The 18,331-nt window shown below is 38.2% G+C and overlaps 1 protein-coding gene across 6 annotated transcripts in view; it reads right to left on the bottom strand.

Moving 5' to 3' along the window:
* The window catches only part of SLC10A7 (solute carrier family 10 member 7), a 146,012-nt gene that overhangs the window by 28,618 nt on the left and 99,063 nt on the right, over nt 1-18,331 (bottom strand). For 4 of the 6 annotated variants that reach the window (XM_032686610.1, XM_032686611.1, XM_032686613.1 and 1 more), the window contains one exon: nt 10,063-10,146. In XM_032686610.1, the coding sequence (XP_032542501.1) occupies nt 10,063-10,146 (84 nt within the window). Of the gene's footprint in view, nt 1-10,062; nt 10,147-18,331 lie in introns of those variants that run through there. The other 2 variants (XR_004356859.1, XR_004356860.1) reach the window with 2 other exon arrangements.

Raw genomic sequence — 18,331 nt, 5'->3', positions numbered from 1 at the left:
CAATGCATCTATTTCAGTCCTGCCTGGGGAGTTGCTTTTAGTTTTTCTGTTTACTTTATATGGTTTGAAGAAACTTTTTAAAGCTTTTATCATACAGCTGCAACTTATGTTAATTTTTCAGCAATCACATTATCTTGCCTAATTTCTCCTGAGACCTCCTGATGTTCTCTGTTACCATGCTCTTTCGGAAATAACAGCATGAGATCCTGAAGCACTTCTACCAGAGGGCTCCAAAGGTGTCTCGTTACCTTCCCTTAGCAGTACCACTAATAAACATCACCACCATCACTTTAATAATACAGAACGTCTTAGAGGTATTCAAGATTAATATCAAAGCATCATCACCAACGCTACCACAGGACCCTTTCACACGCTGACTGCCAGAGCTGCGGGATTGACCTCACGGCTGTCATTTTCTCCTCACTGCCTTCCCAGCTTGTTTGCCAAGTCTCTCAGTAGAGAAGTCCTGGAAGCAGCTGTCCCAGTCACCACAGCAAACAGACTTCATCGACCACAAGGCACACACTAAAAATTTGGCACGTGGGGTTCACACAAAGCTAAGCAGGCTGAAGACCAGCACTTACGTCCCAGCATTTCTGGGCTCCTGCTGGTGAAAAATAACAGATTTGCAGGAAACCATGTAAGGGAATGCTCAACGCCCCAGTGAAAACACGGAACTTCAAAATTTCACACTTGCCAGATGTTAAAGAGAGAACATAATCCAAATATAAGGCAAAACTTCTGAAAGAGTTCAGTGGAGCTCCTTCAGCCATCTCCTGCAAGCCACTGGGTAGGACTAAGACACTGCATTGATGGAAGAGAGGTAAGAAAGCTGAGTGAAGACATGTAATGAGCAGTGTGAAAGACATCAAATGGGAAGTCCAGATTAGTCTAATCTGAGCGGATTTGGGACTCTAATTATCAGAAGCAAAAAGCAAAGTCTTTCACTTTTAAAGTGAGCGTTTTTTTTAAGAAAGCTAAAAAAAATCCTATTATCCCTTAAATTGTCATGTTGAGGAAAAAGAAAAGCTACTTAAGACCAGCTATTAATTTATAGTCCTTCCAGAAGATTTATACTGAAAGTAATGAGATGTTGAAAAAGAAAAGTGATGGTTCATTATGCCACAGTACAACTTATATTAGAGGTATTTATTGAGAAACCTTGCGCCCATACAAGGTCTAATAATAACAACAGATATGACAATAATAACATCATACACATAATTATCATGGACTGACATATAAGGAAAAAAACACATTTAAAAAATGAAACTGCAAGTATTTCCTAAAAATCTTCAGTTGACTGATAGCTTCTTTAAATATCCACCACTATCTAGTCTGGAATTACTGTGAATCGACAATGATAAATACCAGTACAGCTTCATACTGCACATGGTATTTTTAAAAAAAAAATCCATAGTCAGACCCTGAAGAACTAAAGTGTGGTTTCAGGAAATCATCTAATCAATCCAGTGTCATGCTAAATATGTACAAATCACAGACAAAACACATCCTCTCTAACACAGAATCCCATATATTTTGATCTTCTCACAAGGTTCAACAGGATCTGTAATTTCAGAGGTCAATTCAGCCTATAATCACTGATTTGAGGTAACCTAAATTCTTGTATAACTTGGAAGGGAGAAATATAACCTTACAGAAGCTCCTGTCAGCTGATTAATTTTGACTGAAAAACAATCGCTTTGTTATTCATGGCCAGCAGAGTTGGTTCAGGACAAGGATACTTTGAAAGCCTCTTAATTCTTAACTCAATTCTACAACTTTTCAGAGTAAACACGGAACTAAAAAAAAATTTGTAGCGAAATAATAATAAATCCCACAAATACAATAAAGACAACACACACTCAGAGCCTGGGCTGAAATGTTAAAGCAAAAGCTAACACAATCATTTTTGGATGGTAAGGGCTGTACGAAGGATGTCAGACTGGCACCATAATGTGTGACACCTCTCAGCTGAAATCAGTGAAGTCCAGTAGTTTGAGGTACATATCAGTACAACGGGGCATAAGGGAGGGAAAAGCACCAGAGAAACAAGCAGTTGATAAAACATCTGAACTAATGATCCTGTGGAAAGATGAACTTACAGCCTGGAGTAGAAATATGAACAACTGGCATCCAAACTAGACGTATCACACTGATGGAAAAGAGTAAAAAGGGGATGTATTGTGTTTGTGTGGCAATGTTTCGGTAACAGAGGGGAAACAGGGATGACTTCCATGAGAAGGCGTCAGAAGCTTCCCTTATGTCTGATGGAGCCAATACCACTGGGCTCAAAGACAGACCCACTGCTGGTAAAGGCTGAGCCCATCAACAGTGGTGGTAGTGCCTCTGGGATAATATTTAAGTTCTTTACTCAGAGGGTGGTAAGACACTGGCACAGGCTTCCCAGAGAAGCTGTGGATGCCCCATCCCCGGAGGTGTTCAAGGTCTATTGGGTGGGGCAACCTGAGCAACCTGATCTACTGGGTGGCATCACTGCCCACGGCAGGGGAGTTGGAACTAGATAGTCTTTAAGGTCCCTTCCAACCCAAACCATACTATCATTCTATGAATATTCAGTATGTGAAACATAAAAGCATTTAAAAAGGTACTCTAGTGGGGAGACGCTGCAGGCTGCTATCATGCTGCAGATCAATGCACAATTTTTAAGGTACAAAGTCCTTGCAACTCGTACCCCTGCTGAGGCTCCTGCAGAATTATTTCTGTGAGGAGGACTTCAGACATCTGGTCCTATACTAGTGATGACATTAGGTATGATGAACTGTAAAGATTTTTGTGCAGATTCAAATGCCAGCCCCAAAGAGCACTGAACGACTGACCCAGAGGTTACACATGAAAGAACAGTGCATGGTGACCCTTCTCTCAAACTGTGGTTTAATGGAGAGAAGAGTGCAAGAGGAAAGTGGAAGAGAGGAAAAACTTTGTAGTAGGGGATATTTGATAAATAACCTGCACGATGAAAGACGCTGATAAAGTCACAGAAAAACTAGACAATAAAAGAACATAAACATGTCCATCAGGCAACCACCTCCTGGTGACTACATTCTGGCAATCTCCAAAGGTTTTGCAAAGGCATCAGCTCAAATTTGCTTCAAAACACAGTTTCAGGCTCAAACTTTCCTACTGGCCAGGATTTAATTTTTAACAACAAAGAAATGTAATTACACATGAATTAACAGTAGTGTCCCCATTTCAATTTAGTTCTTCTACCAGAATAGTTACATCCACAGTATTTTTCCTCCAGACTGCTCCGTATCCTGCCATAACCTCCATGTCTAAACACCAGCCTCCCTAAGCAAACAGGCTTACTGATCATATGCTTAATTCACTTAACATTCCTGTACAAAGAAACACAATCTGCTGTTCCAGGAAAGCAGGTAAACAATGCTCATCTGTTATAAGATCACACATGAAAATAGCAGTAGATATATTATAGAAAAACAATTCATTTATCTAATTGTACCTTCATAACAGTCACACTGCATATGCAGAGAAATTTGTCAGTAAAATACAGCTAGACTGTTTCCACCTGTCTGCTCAAGTGCTGGACATACAAAATAAAAAATGCAATAAACAAGGTAATTTATTAATGTTCATTATTAGTTGAACTATACAGGGCAAGGAGCTCCCTTCCCTTATATGGAACGAAATAATTTCTGACATTTGTAATACATCTTTTAAAAATTATCTAGATCTTCAACTTAATTTTTTTAATATTTTTTAAACTCATGAAAAGAAAAAAAAAGCAACAACCAAACCAGAGGAAATGGTTAGGAAGTCACTTCTTCTGTTTCCATTATACATACACGCATGTCTCTTGGTATTTACACCATTACGTAAAATAGATTCCTCCTGTTTTTATCAACCCTTTTGAACTGATTTAATCTTTAGCAGAATTTACAATGTTTTTACTGCACTTCTGCTCCTGTGGTTTATTATGTATTGGTGTGTACTTCTAAATACCTGGGAACGACACCTGGGGCTTTACCACTTAAACAAAGAAACACAAGTCACTTTTTCCTTGTGTTGAAACACACAAGTAAACAACCTGAAACCATGTTGGATTATCATCATACCTAAATGCAGTATACCTTATTTACTTTGTTTTCTAAGGTAAGATTGCTAACTCATTCTAAATTAATATTATTACTACTTACAGCAACAGACTTTTGCAATGAACTCTAAAATGTAAAATTTTCTTTTGAAAATCTTTGACACTGATTAGATATTTTCAACAATTCAATAATTTCTCAACACCTCTTCTTATATAGTGATGGCAAAACAAAACAGACAACTGCATGGAATATTGAGAACTACATCAGTGAAGCCTGGAAGACACGAAAGGTGGGAAAATTGAAATAAAATCAATTAAGATGACAGTGATTGTGAAAACCAGTAGAAAGAACCAGATGCTAGAACTGAAGGGAGATTAATTTGATTGTACAAATGAAATAAGGTGATAAGACGGAACATCCTTCACAGATTTCTATACAGCACAGCTACCCACCATATACACAAGGTCTGCATCGCAGTTCAAATGTACCAATCTTTTTCCAAAGCAGAACTTGTATCACTTCAGCCAGACTTTGTCCTAATAATTTTAGAGGGACAGTACCTATGTGAAGGTATGAATTCCCACCTGTTCCTGAATACTGCTATAAAGTTTCAAACTTTGCGATGGTTCGCCCACTTTTCTATACCTTCTAGGACATCAAAAAATGTCAAATCTCTCCTTATGCTATGGACTGTGTAACCTAATGTTTCCTTTCTGAAGATGGAATGAAAAAAACACATTTCTGCAATCTGGGGTAAAAAAAAAATTAATTTTTTTTACAAGCATCTTGTTTTCTTCCCTCAGCTTACCAAACTCCCCTAAAAGCTATCTTACTCCATTACGTCAGTCAGTTTACCCCCAAAAGACAGCTCCTGACACATAAACGCCTTTAAAGCGAGCTTTATAAAAACACACGAGGCCATTTTCAAAATTAACTTTCACTTTTTGGGGTAATTTACAAGTGTTGCTTTAAAACCTTATGAACAGGTGCAACACGGCAAAAATGTAAAGGGTGCCTGCAGCAGGGGTACATGTTTTCTTCATATTTTGTATTCCATGGAGATTAGGTTCTGTTCCCTGTTTGAGTTGAGCGTCAGAAGGGAGCAAACTGTTGTCTGAGGGCTGTTTATCTGCCTTCTCAGTCTTCTGCAACAAGATCCTAGAAGAACTCATCTCCCAGGGTACCACTCCTCCCTGCAGCTCACCTGGACTTTGAAAAGAAAGTAGGGCTACTTCCACGTAGATTTAATTTACGAGAACAAAACGATTTGACACTGTTTCCCTTTTGAGAACAGTTTCATTAATGTTGTTTCCCCCACCACTATAAACCAACATTAGGCTTAGTTGCATAGTACCTTCTACTCCCTATCAACTGCCGCCTAACTTTCCCTTTCCATTTCTTATTCTTTAAAAATAAATACCTTATTAAGCTTTTTAGTTTCAGTTTCACTGACAACTTGTATTGCAACATAGCACCCTTTCAGACTCATGTTTATAAGGACACCTCTCAAATGCTGATACGGTTCCTCTGGAACATTTTGCGCAATGATGCACAAGGCACTTAAAATCCTTTACTTGTAGGACACTGAGATTTTTTTGTGTGTGACTAGATTCAGTGAGGATTTCTATACAACTGGCTTCCTTTTATGGATTTGGGAAGAAGAACCACATAGAATCATAACATTAATTTTAGCTTTAGTTAAGATCTGTTTAATGTGAAGTGCCCACTTTACGCTGGCAGACAAATTACCAATGGGGCAACTAGAGAATGCATGAATGATAATGTACAGACAAGCTTTTTATTATTTATTCATAGAAAACAGTGGGTTTTGGTGTGCTGCTTTGAAAAATGTTCAAACTAGTAGAATATAATGAAAGCACAGTGAAAATTCTATTTCATTAACATTTAATCATAAATCGCTCTTTAATATAAAACATAAAATAAAAGTCTGTCATAAGCACTTAGGTGTAGGGAATGGAGGAAGTCTGCAAAAAGGGGAAAGGAAACATTGCAGTGGGTTTCACTGTTCCTGTTATCTGACACTTCAGAAGAAAAAAAATAAGCAAAGAAACAACAGTCTTCAGCTAAACCTCACAACTGGTCATGAAGAAACTGCTCAGATATTTCTCAAAACCTTACATTTTGCTGGCTGAAAGTATTACCAACAACTATAGACAGGGAAACAATGATTTTAGCAAAATCACAACAGCTCAAGAGCAGCAGTGTTTACCAGGACTCTGCTACCCAGACAAAAAATAATCACAACTTCAAGCTGCCAGAACAAATTCAAAAATCTTTTCCATGAAATATCTATTACCATGTTTATCGTATAACAAGTATTCTCAAATTCCCCTTAGAGGTATACAAGAGCAATGCACAAATAACAAGCTCTTACTCGCTAAAGATCTTCAAGGCTTACAGAAAATTAGATCTTCATAAAATACTATAGATTATGTCTCTTTTTGAGACCTCTTGTCAGAGAGGTCTTATTTGTTACTCTGTAAATACAAATGCAATATTATACTATCAATACTGATTTGAGTAACATACTGTCAATTAGCAAAACACATCTGTAGACACAGAGGACACAGGCTACAACATTTTTTAAGTTTAGACAACCTGCACATATCTGACAAGGAACAGAGTAATTCTCCTTATTGAAGACCATCTATCAGTCACTGCTATCTGTAAGACTCGTGCCTCTCTGATGACATAATATCTTCCTCCTCCTTTAACAGTTCGTTCTTTCCCTAACAAATGGCAGCCACCACCTGAGAAGAGCCTGTACCTGCAGTCCCTTACACACTTCACTGTCAGCAGCTAGAAACACGTGTTTGACTCCTGTCAGTAGAACTCTTGCAACACTGGAAAAAATTGTTCAAGAAATAGTAGAAAAATAAGCATCAATTACACTGTTGTGACTTCTTTGTCCCAGCCATCATTAAAAATTCTGACAAGTCAGCCAAGAAACCAAAACTCTTGAAACACTTCGCCATAACGCAAACAAAAAAACCCAAACAAAACAAATCTAAAAGCACCTTCTCATCTGCTCTGCTTATACCCCAGGGGCTGCTCAGTCAGCTCTGCAGCCTGCTCAGGAAATGAGCATTTAGGCAACACAGGTTTTCCCAGAGGCAAGATTTTTTTTAAAGGAAAATAAAGCCCTTGGAGACTGCTTCCTTTAAGGAGCCTTCTCTGTTTTGCAGTGCTGTGGTTTGAGTACAAAGCCTCCGTTGATCACAGATGAGTTAGGAAGGCTGAAGAGAGGCAATCCTCCAAGCAGGCAAGTTTCAAGCTTGTTTTTTTCCCCAATCAAGCTCTTTGCCACCAGGTAACCTTACCAGGCATTCTTCCACTGAGTTTTCTGCTGAACAGTATGACTGTGCATGGTAAGGAATTGACATTGTGGGCAGGAAATGATAAATTAGAAGTAATTGCTGAAGCTGTCATTCATGAATTGTAAGCCATTATCTCTTAACACATCTGGAATCCCAGAGTGAGCAACCTGTGATCCACAAAGCAGCATTAGGCTCCTGTGCCTCAGGAACTGTTCAACAGTTCAGTAATGAGTGCACAGTGGTCTATGAACAAAGGGGAGAACGTCCCATTTAATTGGAACAGATCCATGCCACCTCCAGATGAAGGGCAAGCAGACCTACCACTGGATCTCTCGGTATCGTTTTCTTACTTATTGTTTTTCCCCTTTCTACTGCCCATTACTTTTGGATATCCACCTTCAAATATTACTCCTATTCCCATCTGGGCAGGTTGGTTTACCTTTGTACAGCTCTACCTAATGAAGAGAATCAATGTAAACTACCCCTGGCGTTTCTGATTTGTAGTTATTATTAGCATTTCCTCTCTTTCATACCCTCTGAACAGATATAGTCAAGTGTAAAAATTTTAGAAACAAAGTCTTTATGCTTAGAGGAATGTGAGCTATTTCTGTTGACCATTCATTTCCAGAAACTGCATCAAACACTTTTAAAGAAGAACCATCCTCTTTCTTGTTGAAGTGTATTTATAAAAAACCAAACTCTTAATTTGTCATCAGGTTATACAAGTTCTAAGATTCTCTGTTTTTTCTTTCAGTCTTTATCGGAACTCCTAAATCACATCTCAATTAAGTCTTGCCACAATTCTGATTTTGAACTTGTGATCATACACTGCATTTATTTCATATGCCTCCTGCTCAATTCATAATACTTACCCTTATCATTTCATACAGCTGAAAGAACACCCAACCAAACAAGTTAGCTCACATATCAATTTCTTTAACATTTTTCCAGAGTAACATTCCATTATATACACAGAAGAAAGTCCACATGAAATTTTGCAATCACTTTGTCTAGCAATCTACCATCATCTTCAGGCTTATTGCATTGCAGTTCAGATGCTGACACTCCATCGCTATAGGTTACTTCATTGCTAGATCTGCTGCCATGCTATTTGTTTCCTAGAAATTTCCAACCAAGTTTTCCAACTAATAGCTTCCAATTTTTGGACCTTACAGGACAAGAAGATTCAAGTACATTTGCTTATCTGCTTTTGGTGGACACTTGATTTTGATGAGGTAAGAATGAGATACATCAGCAACCCTTTGTCCTAATTCATAAGGAGACTCTAAGGCATTTAATTCAAAGCACGTGAGCAATTCAACAACCTTCAGGGACACAGAGGTAATGTCCATTTTCCACATGATATGTGGAAATATCACGACAGCCAGGTTACACAGGTACTGATGCTGGTGGTTTACTGCCATGTTTATCATGCTCATCCTCTTAATTAGATTTCAATGAGTTTTTTTGCTCAAAAGAAACAAACTTCACTAGGAATTTGGTGAGTTACAGCACATGCCAGTTTTGAAATGTGCAATTATAGTTTGATGCAAGACTGATTGACTATTCTACATAGCACAGGCAATAACAGATACTCTTAACCTTGTCCAGGGTGCTCCTTTATAGACTCTGCTGTCATTTGCTTTTTAACCATGCTTTTCATTTCAAAGTCTGCTTTAAGCTGACAAAATTCTAAAGTTCCAGCTGAACCCAGAGTTAAACTGGATGCTAGAATGGACTGCAAATCCCACAGATATTCCCTTTGTGCATTCTCAATGTCTGAGAACAACAAGCATGTAGGAATTAGACTTAAGATGTTTTAGTGTCCAAGTATAATGGACACTTCTGACAACTTTTGGTCTTACTATTCTGACATGGGAGAAAAAATAACTGATATTAACATCTGTGAAAAAAAAAAGACACTACAGAGACAAGGGTCATAGAAAACCCCATATAAGCAATTAGTATTTTTACATTCAGTGGAAGTTTTCTATCACATGCCACAGAAAAAATAAGGCTTTGTGTTACAGTATGAACAATGAGTATAGAATTAAATATTGAACAACTGCTCATTCCACAAATATCTTCCACCCAGTGTAACATGATAGAGGAGTCATGCAGAAAGAATCGTTAGCAATCATGCAACTAAATCCCTTATTTTAAAGCATATGCAAAATGGCTCGTGCAGCCTTATGATTTCTTAACTTCTGACTGCTTAGCCTTTATATGTCTATTAATGTTGAGAATTTTTTTTATTCCTGTAATTTCTAGTAGACACTACACGGGGAGAACTTCTTCCATCACCCAGGCAAAGGGCACGGGACAAAAGGACCACGTAGCATTCTCAAAGTTCATTTGTATGAGGCTGGAATTTCTCACAGCCTGGGCTGCCATTTTTCCCACTTTATGTTCACAAACTCCCTCCTCGATATGCAGTAGCGTATGTTTGCCGTACTGAGGGACAGCTGCTCAATCTCAACAAAGATCAATGTGACTCCAGGGAACACTGTAGCATCTTTTCTCTGATATTAGACTTCACTATCCTGAGGCTGTTCCTATGTGGCAGCTTATCAGGTTGCCAGTCTGTCTTTAAGATAGCTCTCTTTATCTTATTTTTTAAAATAAGAATGTATATTTAAAAGACATACCTGTCCAATAATAAGAGGGACTACAACAGTCATAAACAGCTGCGAGAATATAGATGTAAAAGGCACAGAGGAGGATGATCCAAGCTGCAAAACAAAAATATACCATTAACATTGCACTTTTTCTTAGTATCTGCAAATTTCATACATAGATATCACACTTAGTATGCATTTTATTTTACACATAAAAACTTGGAAGTATGTGCACACGTGTTTAATGGTTAAGTCACAATAAAGCATTTGGCATCACACAAGAACAAAACTAAACCAATCTCTGATTGATTATTTTATAACCTAAGGTAATATTTTCATCAATATTCATTTAATGGAAAACCCGCCACACATATATGCCAAGTAAATTATATAAGCATTTGTAGGATGATAGTCTAAAGAGACAGAGAGTGAATCTTCCTAAGTAAATAGTTAGCTCAACTTACTTAACCATTTAAACATGAAGTAACAAAAATCAGTGTAGTTATTTCAATAAATAAATGAAAAAAATAAAATAGTGAAGACATTCACGTTTTATTTCAATGCTGTTAAAAAAGAGATCTACTGAAAGTATATCACTACTCTGTAAGACAACTGAACTGCAACAGGCTTAGTCTTCAAATAGGGGATTTCTTTTAATTATGACAGTAAATGCTAAAAGTATTTCTTTTAAGATGCAGGTACAAAACATGAAGAACCAGTCAGTAGGATTTTTGCAACCTACTTTAGAACGCTTAGGAAAATATGTAGGTTTTTTTACATTCTGATTGGACTTGCTTTAGGCTAGGTCAATGAAAAGCTCCATTTAATGTAAGTTAACATCTCTTTAACAGCAATAGAATATGCATTAAGAATATATATTAAGAAGACTGAATAGCATTGTCAGAGCTTCCATAGACAACCATTTGCTTCTTGAAGAGGTACATGACACACCATTGAGGATTTCACAGATCCACACTATTTTATATTTTGTACTTCACTTTAAAGATCCTCAGAATGATGACAGAATTCAGAATCTTTTCAGCTCCATCTTAACGGTGCTGATTTCCTAAATATCCTGATTTTTCACATACATCATTCTCATAAATTAGACTCACATTACATTATATTTTTGACACTTATCTTCCTTTCAAAGCCACCTGCAGGCATGACAGACAAGGTGATCATGCAATCTAGTAGCTTTCTATAACTCTGCCCTGAAAAATCAACATATGGCCATAAATTCAAAAATCAGAATATCAGAGATTTCATATACTGAAGTATGCAGAAATATACAACTGCAACCTTTACCTACAGAAAATAATCTGATCAGAAAACACCAATCATACATACCACTTTTGGAGTGGTCTACTTGTATAAGCACCACTTTTCTGTACATGCACTGCTTGGGAAATCAGTGAACACGTCTTTCTGAATAGACTCTAGGTAAAGAGTTTTGGAAGAAGGAATGTACAGGATATGGCTGTTTCCTATGTATTACCTTAACTGGCAACATCTGATAAGACTCAATCTGGACACTTAATAAATTACAGCATCTCGACACCATCACCTTCAATTTTAACAATGTGGGCACAGAAGACAATTGGAGGGGACCTGAACGTGATGTCACAGCTGAGTATTTTGGTCTGCAAGTAAGGTGCAAGTGAGAGCACTGAGATTAAGGAGCCTGAATTTCCCATGGAGTCAAAAAGGAGAAGTAAAAAGCTTGCAGGGCAAGACTCACGTCACCCACATGAGTACCCAAAGTCAGGCAGTGCAGCTACATTCTCCAGGGACATGGGGCTCTCTGCGTGATTCCTTGCAGAAAGCACAGAACTCCATCATAACGCTCATGATCTCCTTGTTTTAATTCTTGTAAGGAGCTTCTGAAATTTTAAAAGATTCATATTTTTTCAAATTGTATTTGGATTTATTTTTTGTTATGTGCTGAGGAGTTAAAAGCATTACTTACTATGTATTCAAGGAAGTCTTTTCAAGTGAAAGTGAAGATTTTTAAACTTTAAAATCTGCCTGGGCCACAGAGGAATGAATCTAACCAAGCAGTCTGCATGCCATCATGCTCTGCATAGCTTTACAAAACTATGACACTTTGGCAGTGGCTCCTGTGCATTTTTATAAAAACACTGATTGGACTTTGCTCACTACTTTTAAGTTTTATGCTCAGTGGATGCATAATCAGTTTCTAAGTCAGGAATGAAAAACTGTTCAACAACATAACACACTGCTGAAAAAGGCATAGTCTTGCCAGCTTTTTAAAATATTACTTCAAGTGTAGTGTCTTCAAACTGTTGTGGATTTTTAAGCACTTATTGTATACATAAGGATATGTTCTGTTTTCGGTGGTGGGGTTTTTTGGGTTTTGTTTTGTTGTGATTTTTACATAATTAGAAACTGAATTAGAGTTACTGTTTCTGGGATGCTAAACCAATTTACCTCAGAAATGTAAAATTATTTTATTTAAAAAAACACTTCTCTATATCAGGATATCAGCCTATAGTTCTTCACCCTCTCAACTCCACCTCACCTGTTCAGTGTTATCTGGGCCACAAAAAGGCAGACGTTTCAGGTAACTCCCTCACCCTGATCACATTTTAAATGAAACAGAAATCCACATATCAGTCCAAAATGTCATAATTAATAACTAAAAAAAAATAATTATTCAACCTTCCTTTTGCCCAGAGGAAATGAGTTCTTCAACTACATCTGGTTTGTAGGGAAAAACCCTCTCCTTTTTGTAAAAAAAGACAAGTTTTTCTGCTTATAATATGAATCTTCCCATGCATGATCCTATGACCATCTATGTATTTTTGACCCTCTTTCAGTTGATACTTGAGAATCATATTCTTCTGCCAGTCTCCAGCACCTCCCATTACTTTGTACAGAATAGCATGGATCTTTGTACAGCATAGCTTTTTTTCTGGGGTCCTTAGGAGGTCCTGAATCTCTGCTTTACCTCACCTGGACACAGAGGTTTGGAGCATTGTGTTTGCTCTGCCCTCCCTTCATGCACTGCAGTGTGTTAGACTTCCTTATCCCACCTGTGGTACTGAGATTACTTCTTCAAACAGACTTCTTCAAACAGCTTGGTTTCTCTGCTGTATATTTTGACAATAACGTCAGTGGAGTGGTTTTCATTAGAATCTATCTGTCAGATAATGTCTACCAAGTCTTGTATTATCTTAACCCTAATCTATTTCCTGGGAAAGACACAAAAGATAAGATAAAGGCTGAAGAAAAGGCAGGAGCTCCTCTACCACACAGAAGAACAAAACTTACTCTGGACATAGGCCAATGACAAAAAATCAAAAAGGCTAAAGGATGCACAGCTAACAGAAGCATAATTTGACCAAGATCTTCTCAACTTTTGTAGCATGTGATATCATCAGGCCCACAACCCTAAGCTGTCCCATGGACTCTCAGGTATTCCTTGTCTGAATGAACAAAAATGATTTTCACAGAATCACAGAATATGATGAGTTGGAAGGGACCCATCAGGATCACTGAGTTCAACTCCTGGCACTGCACGGGACCATCACCAAGAATCACACCATGTACCTAAAAACATTGTACAAATGGTTCTTGAACTCAGACAGGCTCGGTGCTGTGACCACTTCCCTGGGGAGCCTGTTCCAGTGCTCAGATTTTAATTGTATCAAACTAAGTTTGTGCTTCATTTGCTGTCATGAAACAATTTTTTTTAAAAAGAATGCCACCTAAATCTGCACTGCACTAAAATTAGCACTACGTTAAAATGGCTGATTATATTTGGCTGCCATCCTTGTTACAATAATATCCAGGTCTAAAAATGAACCTTTTTTCATTGGCAAACAGAAGTACCATAAGAACTGGTGTAGAATCAAACTGCTGATTTATTGCCGAAAAAGACCAAAACAAATACCTGATTGGAATGACTTACGGAAGATAAAATGCACCATTTAATTAAACAGGAATCACAAATTTTCATGCTGCCTCCATATTGTCTATGCTTACTTTAAAACATTTTTTAAAAAGAAGTTTGATATTGTAAAGAGATCGTTATGTGCTGTTCTGGATAGCAGCATTTCAGTAAAAGGTTTATTAACAAGCCAACCCTGCTTTAATAGACTCACTATTGAAAAAAAGACCCTGAAAATTCTTGCTTGGGGAAAGGCACTTTTCACTTAAATAATCAGTGATATCAACAGGACAACTCAGTAAGCAGAAAGAGAATTCCACGCAAATCTTCCCAAACAATTCTGTCACCATGTAGTACTTCAAACCTGACCTGCAGCATTCTTGCTAATTTAGTCCTAGACCTTTCTTATCAAGAGAAAAAAAACCCTGACAAATTATTTAGTGGGTTTCTTTATGAGTTTGTGGCAGAAACATTGGCTTGTCCTTAATTGAAAGGCTATATTTAACTGGATATGGTAAAAAGCAAAGGGCAAAAACCAATCTTCCTTGCATAAAAATAAGACAATTCCATCCCTCAAGCCTAATTGTCTCCACAAGCCAGATGTTCCATTCTTATCTTTCTGGCAGACCAGGCAGGTATCACACTGAGTGTTCCTGTGTCTACGCTGCCACTGACTCAGAAGAAACACACGTCCTACCAGTCACACCAAATTACAGCCCAGTGACACGCTGAGTCCACTTTGGAGGCAGTTGTCCTTTGGGGGTGGCTTTTACTCTTCCAGTGTTCTCCTGTAATTAAGAGGCTTCCTCAGGCTGTGTCTTTGTGCTCTTCACACACCATCAGCCAGGTTCAGCCTCCTCGGCTGTTGAGCACTGAGGAGGAAGTGAGGCAGGGGTGAAAACAGGGCAGAACCAGCGGGGAGAGGCACTGGCTGCTCTCTGACAGGAGATGTTCAATTTAAGCTTCTCTTTTCCACCTTCAGGTCTGGCTACTCTGACAACCATCTTGAAAGTTGGTGTTCAGTTCTGTATTGTCACTGCTTCTGGTTGCTCTCATCCAGTTCAGATCCAGCTGCCTTACAGGTCTGCCTGGACCACCCCATGCCCTAGTACCTTTATATCCTGTTGTGGGTGGCAGACCCATTGCAAAAAGGACATGGAACGTGATGTCCTTTTGGAAAAGGTGTGGATGGGGTCCAGTTTAGTAATGAAGGTACATTGAACAAGAGTGACCAGTTGAACTATGACCTCCCTTGCTTTGGACTCTTTCCCAAGCCCTTATCCTGACCCAGTCATTGCAGCATGCTATGCTGCAGCAGAAAAATATGCAGTAATCCAGGTATGTGGCAAATGGAAATGCTTTGCAGTGAATACTTTGCCATGGGCAGTAACAGTAACGATGCTGAGGCTCTGGGAAGCTGGAAGCAGTGGGAAGAGTGCTGATGTACTCCTAAGAGTTCCACAGTGTGCAGCTCCCAGTTTTAAGTATGAGGTCAAAAGAGATGAGGCGCTCCCTCCTACATAACATTTCCCATCAATCTAAACAGAGCTGATCACTGGGATGTTCCTCCTACCCCACTGCTTTAAAGGCAATCACATGCAGAGCATTCCAATATCTTGGTAAGGCAGAGAAGCTGTGTAAAAGATGCTGACCAAGAGCTGCCATCCCAGCCCCTGACCAGGAGTCATTGGTACTGAAACAGTTCACCTCGAATAGGTGGAGAGGGAAGGGAAGGGAAGGGGAAACATATCACTGAGAATGGAGTTTCTACAGAATGGGTTTAAATTTTAAAACAAAGCTTTTAATTATGCCTATGAAAAAACTGCAAGTTGTCTCTTCTCTCAAAAGGGGGCTAAGGTACAACAGAGATCACACCCAATGGTTTGGCAGCCATGTATTTTAAGAAATAGACCTTTCATTGTTATACTTAAAAATTAAACATAAATACCTCGTTCTGCTAAAAAACTAGGTATATTCTTCAAATTATTGCATCTTCTATATGCTTGTGTGGCTGCAGGAATTGATTTGGCACAAATATAAAAGAATCTAGCTGCCTACATATACCCTGCAGTTCTGTTTCCAAATTAAAAAAAAAAAAAAAAAAAAAAATCAAAGTTCCACAATCAGAAGTACGGAAAAGGAAAAACTGACAATCTGACTTTTTTTTTCCCCCCCAGCTTGGGCAATGAGACTGTATATTTTGGGGTTCCCTTGTTAAAGTGCTCACAGATGCCTGATCCTGCCTGGGTTCCCCAGTGACACATTAAATACCAATCCAATCCAAACATAGCTGTCGATTTTAAAGCCTTTTATAGAGCTGTAAAAATAACCATTCTTCATCTGAAATACGCCAGAGCTACTCTTCCACTTTACCATGGTACAATGATCTTAAGGGATAATGCAAAGAAACAAGATCAAGTTTACAACCCAAAAGCACCTAAATGGGAATTAGATGATTAATACCCTTGGAAAGCTGGGACTTAGGGACTAGCATCTGAAAATTCTGCTGAAAGCAAGGGGATGACTAACTGGAAGGACACAGATTAGTAAATAAATGGTAATTAAGAACCATGAATACTGTGATGTACCAGAAGAAATAAATCAGTAGAGATAGGGGATACTTGTGACATTGCACAAGACCTAGAAAAGGCCTTGTGAAGAACATTGGGCAACTGTGAAGGATTCGTATTACCTGGGCTGAAGAAGAAATTAAAACTGGAGCAGCTGCACAAAATACCTCAGAAAAAGAGATTTGTTTTAGCAATGTTTTTTGTATTTACACTTTAAAGACTAGAAATGCATGACTTGTTCAGCCTAGCTGATTGAAGACTGGGAAAGAGAAAGCCTGAGCCAGGGTGATAAATTTCAGAGAAGTGCTATTCAGGTGTCTGATAACATCGACAGCAAAGAAACACGTATAAAACACCTACCACCAATACTTACTGGAAATTAATTTTCTGTTGATCAGAGACACAAGTTTCTAGTATTGCAAGGGGGGAGGGAGAAAAAAAAATCCTTACTTTTAAGTTAGCTAATGTTCAGGTTTGAGTGAACTGCACAGCATGGAAAAGAGGCAGACTGGCTCTGAGTTAGGATGGGATCCTCCTGGTAGCCTGGTTCTATGATCCTGCTAAGATGTGTGGTCAGCTTCTGCTGTGTTGAAGCAGGTTGTGTACTCGAAAGGCTCCTCTAGCACTCTACAGAAGAAAATTTCAAGAGTACTAACAAGTAGAAGAGCAAGTCCTCCACAGAAACATGACATATTTAGAGTTTTCTACCTAGACAAATTTACAGTATTTTGTGTGTGTGTCAGGAACAGGGAGGGTCCCTATTATTCTCTCTTATTTGTTTCCAATTTAAATAACAAAGCCAGAAAAGGTGAATGTGAAAAAAGGAATAAAATGATTACGCAAATATTTCACAGTAGTCATTAAAAAGTTTTGGTTAATTGTAAAAATTTTGGATCAGATCAAAGAATTTTGTTTTCCCAATGATTAAAGAAGAAAGGAAGCTGTGAGATAATTAACCAGGTAGAAATAATGATGCATTTTCAATCTTCTACATGAATGAGTTGATCTGTTAACAGCTAATGCACTGTGCTGCTTCCCCTCCCTTTCCCCCCTCACTGTAATCAGCCTTTTGTCACATACCAGTGAAATCCATTAGCTGCAACTTCCTTATCAACTTCCAAGGCTTTTCAGCTACTAAAATATTTGCATATTTAACGATTCATTTGACTGGTATCAACTCTCATTTACCAAGTGCTTGAGAGGAAAAAAACAAGGCATAGTGTGTAGAAATCTAGTTTAAAAACAAAAAAGTACTGACAGTGCCTTTCAATAAAGAGATTAATCTGAATTACATGGGATTGGAGAAGACTTGGCAAAAATTTGGAAGTATCGACAACTTTTAAACCCGTGTGTTAATTTAAAGATTACAGGGGAAAGCTTTTCAGTATTTCTATCAGCTTCTAATTTCACTCACGTCCTTATTCACCACTCACTTTATTTCACTTTTCTCTGTGATACTTGCACTGAATTTCCTTCACTTGTCTACTCTCGAATTCTTTCAGCAGTGCTACTTGCTAGTACTTACAGCATCATCCCTACAATGCCAACATAAAAATACCCACTATAAAATTCAGGAATTTGAGAGGGTATCAGAAAAGAAAACATAACTGAATAAATCAAGAGCAGGAGCAAGCTGATAAAGCCTTGGGAAGATTCCATTTTGACACAAATGTCATGGTAGTCTTCACTGGTAAAACAGCTAAGAGGGGAGTAATGCCTGACAGTTACATGGAGGCTTTGCCAAGTGTATTTTTAAAAATACATATGAATTTTGCATTGGCTCTTTAACACTCCACATTAAATGGCATGCTTCTGA

The sequence above is a fragment of the Chiroxiphia lanceolata genome, chromosome 4, assembly GCF_009829145.1.
Source record: "Chiroxiphia lanceolata isolate bChiLan1 chromosome 4, bChiLan1.pri, whole genome shotgun sequence".
In the NCBI taxonomy this organism is placed as follows: domain Eukaryota; kingdom Metazoa; phylum Chordata; class Aves; order Passeriformes; family Pipridae; genus Chiroxiphia; species Chiroxiphia lanceolata.
The sequence above is the reverse complement of the archived record's forward strand: the minus strand, read 5'-3'. Positions and strand labels throughout refer to the sequence as shown.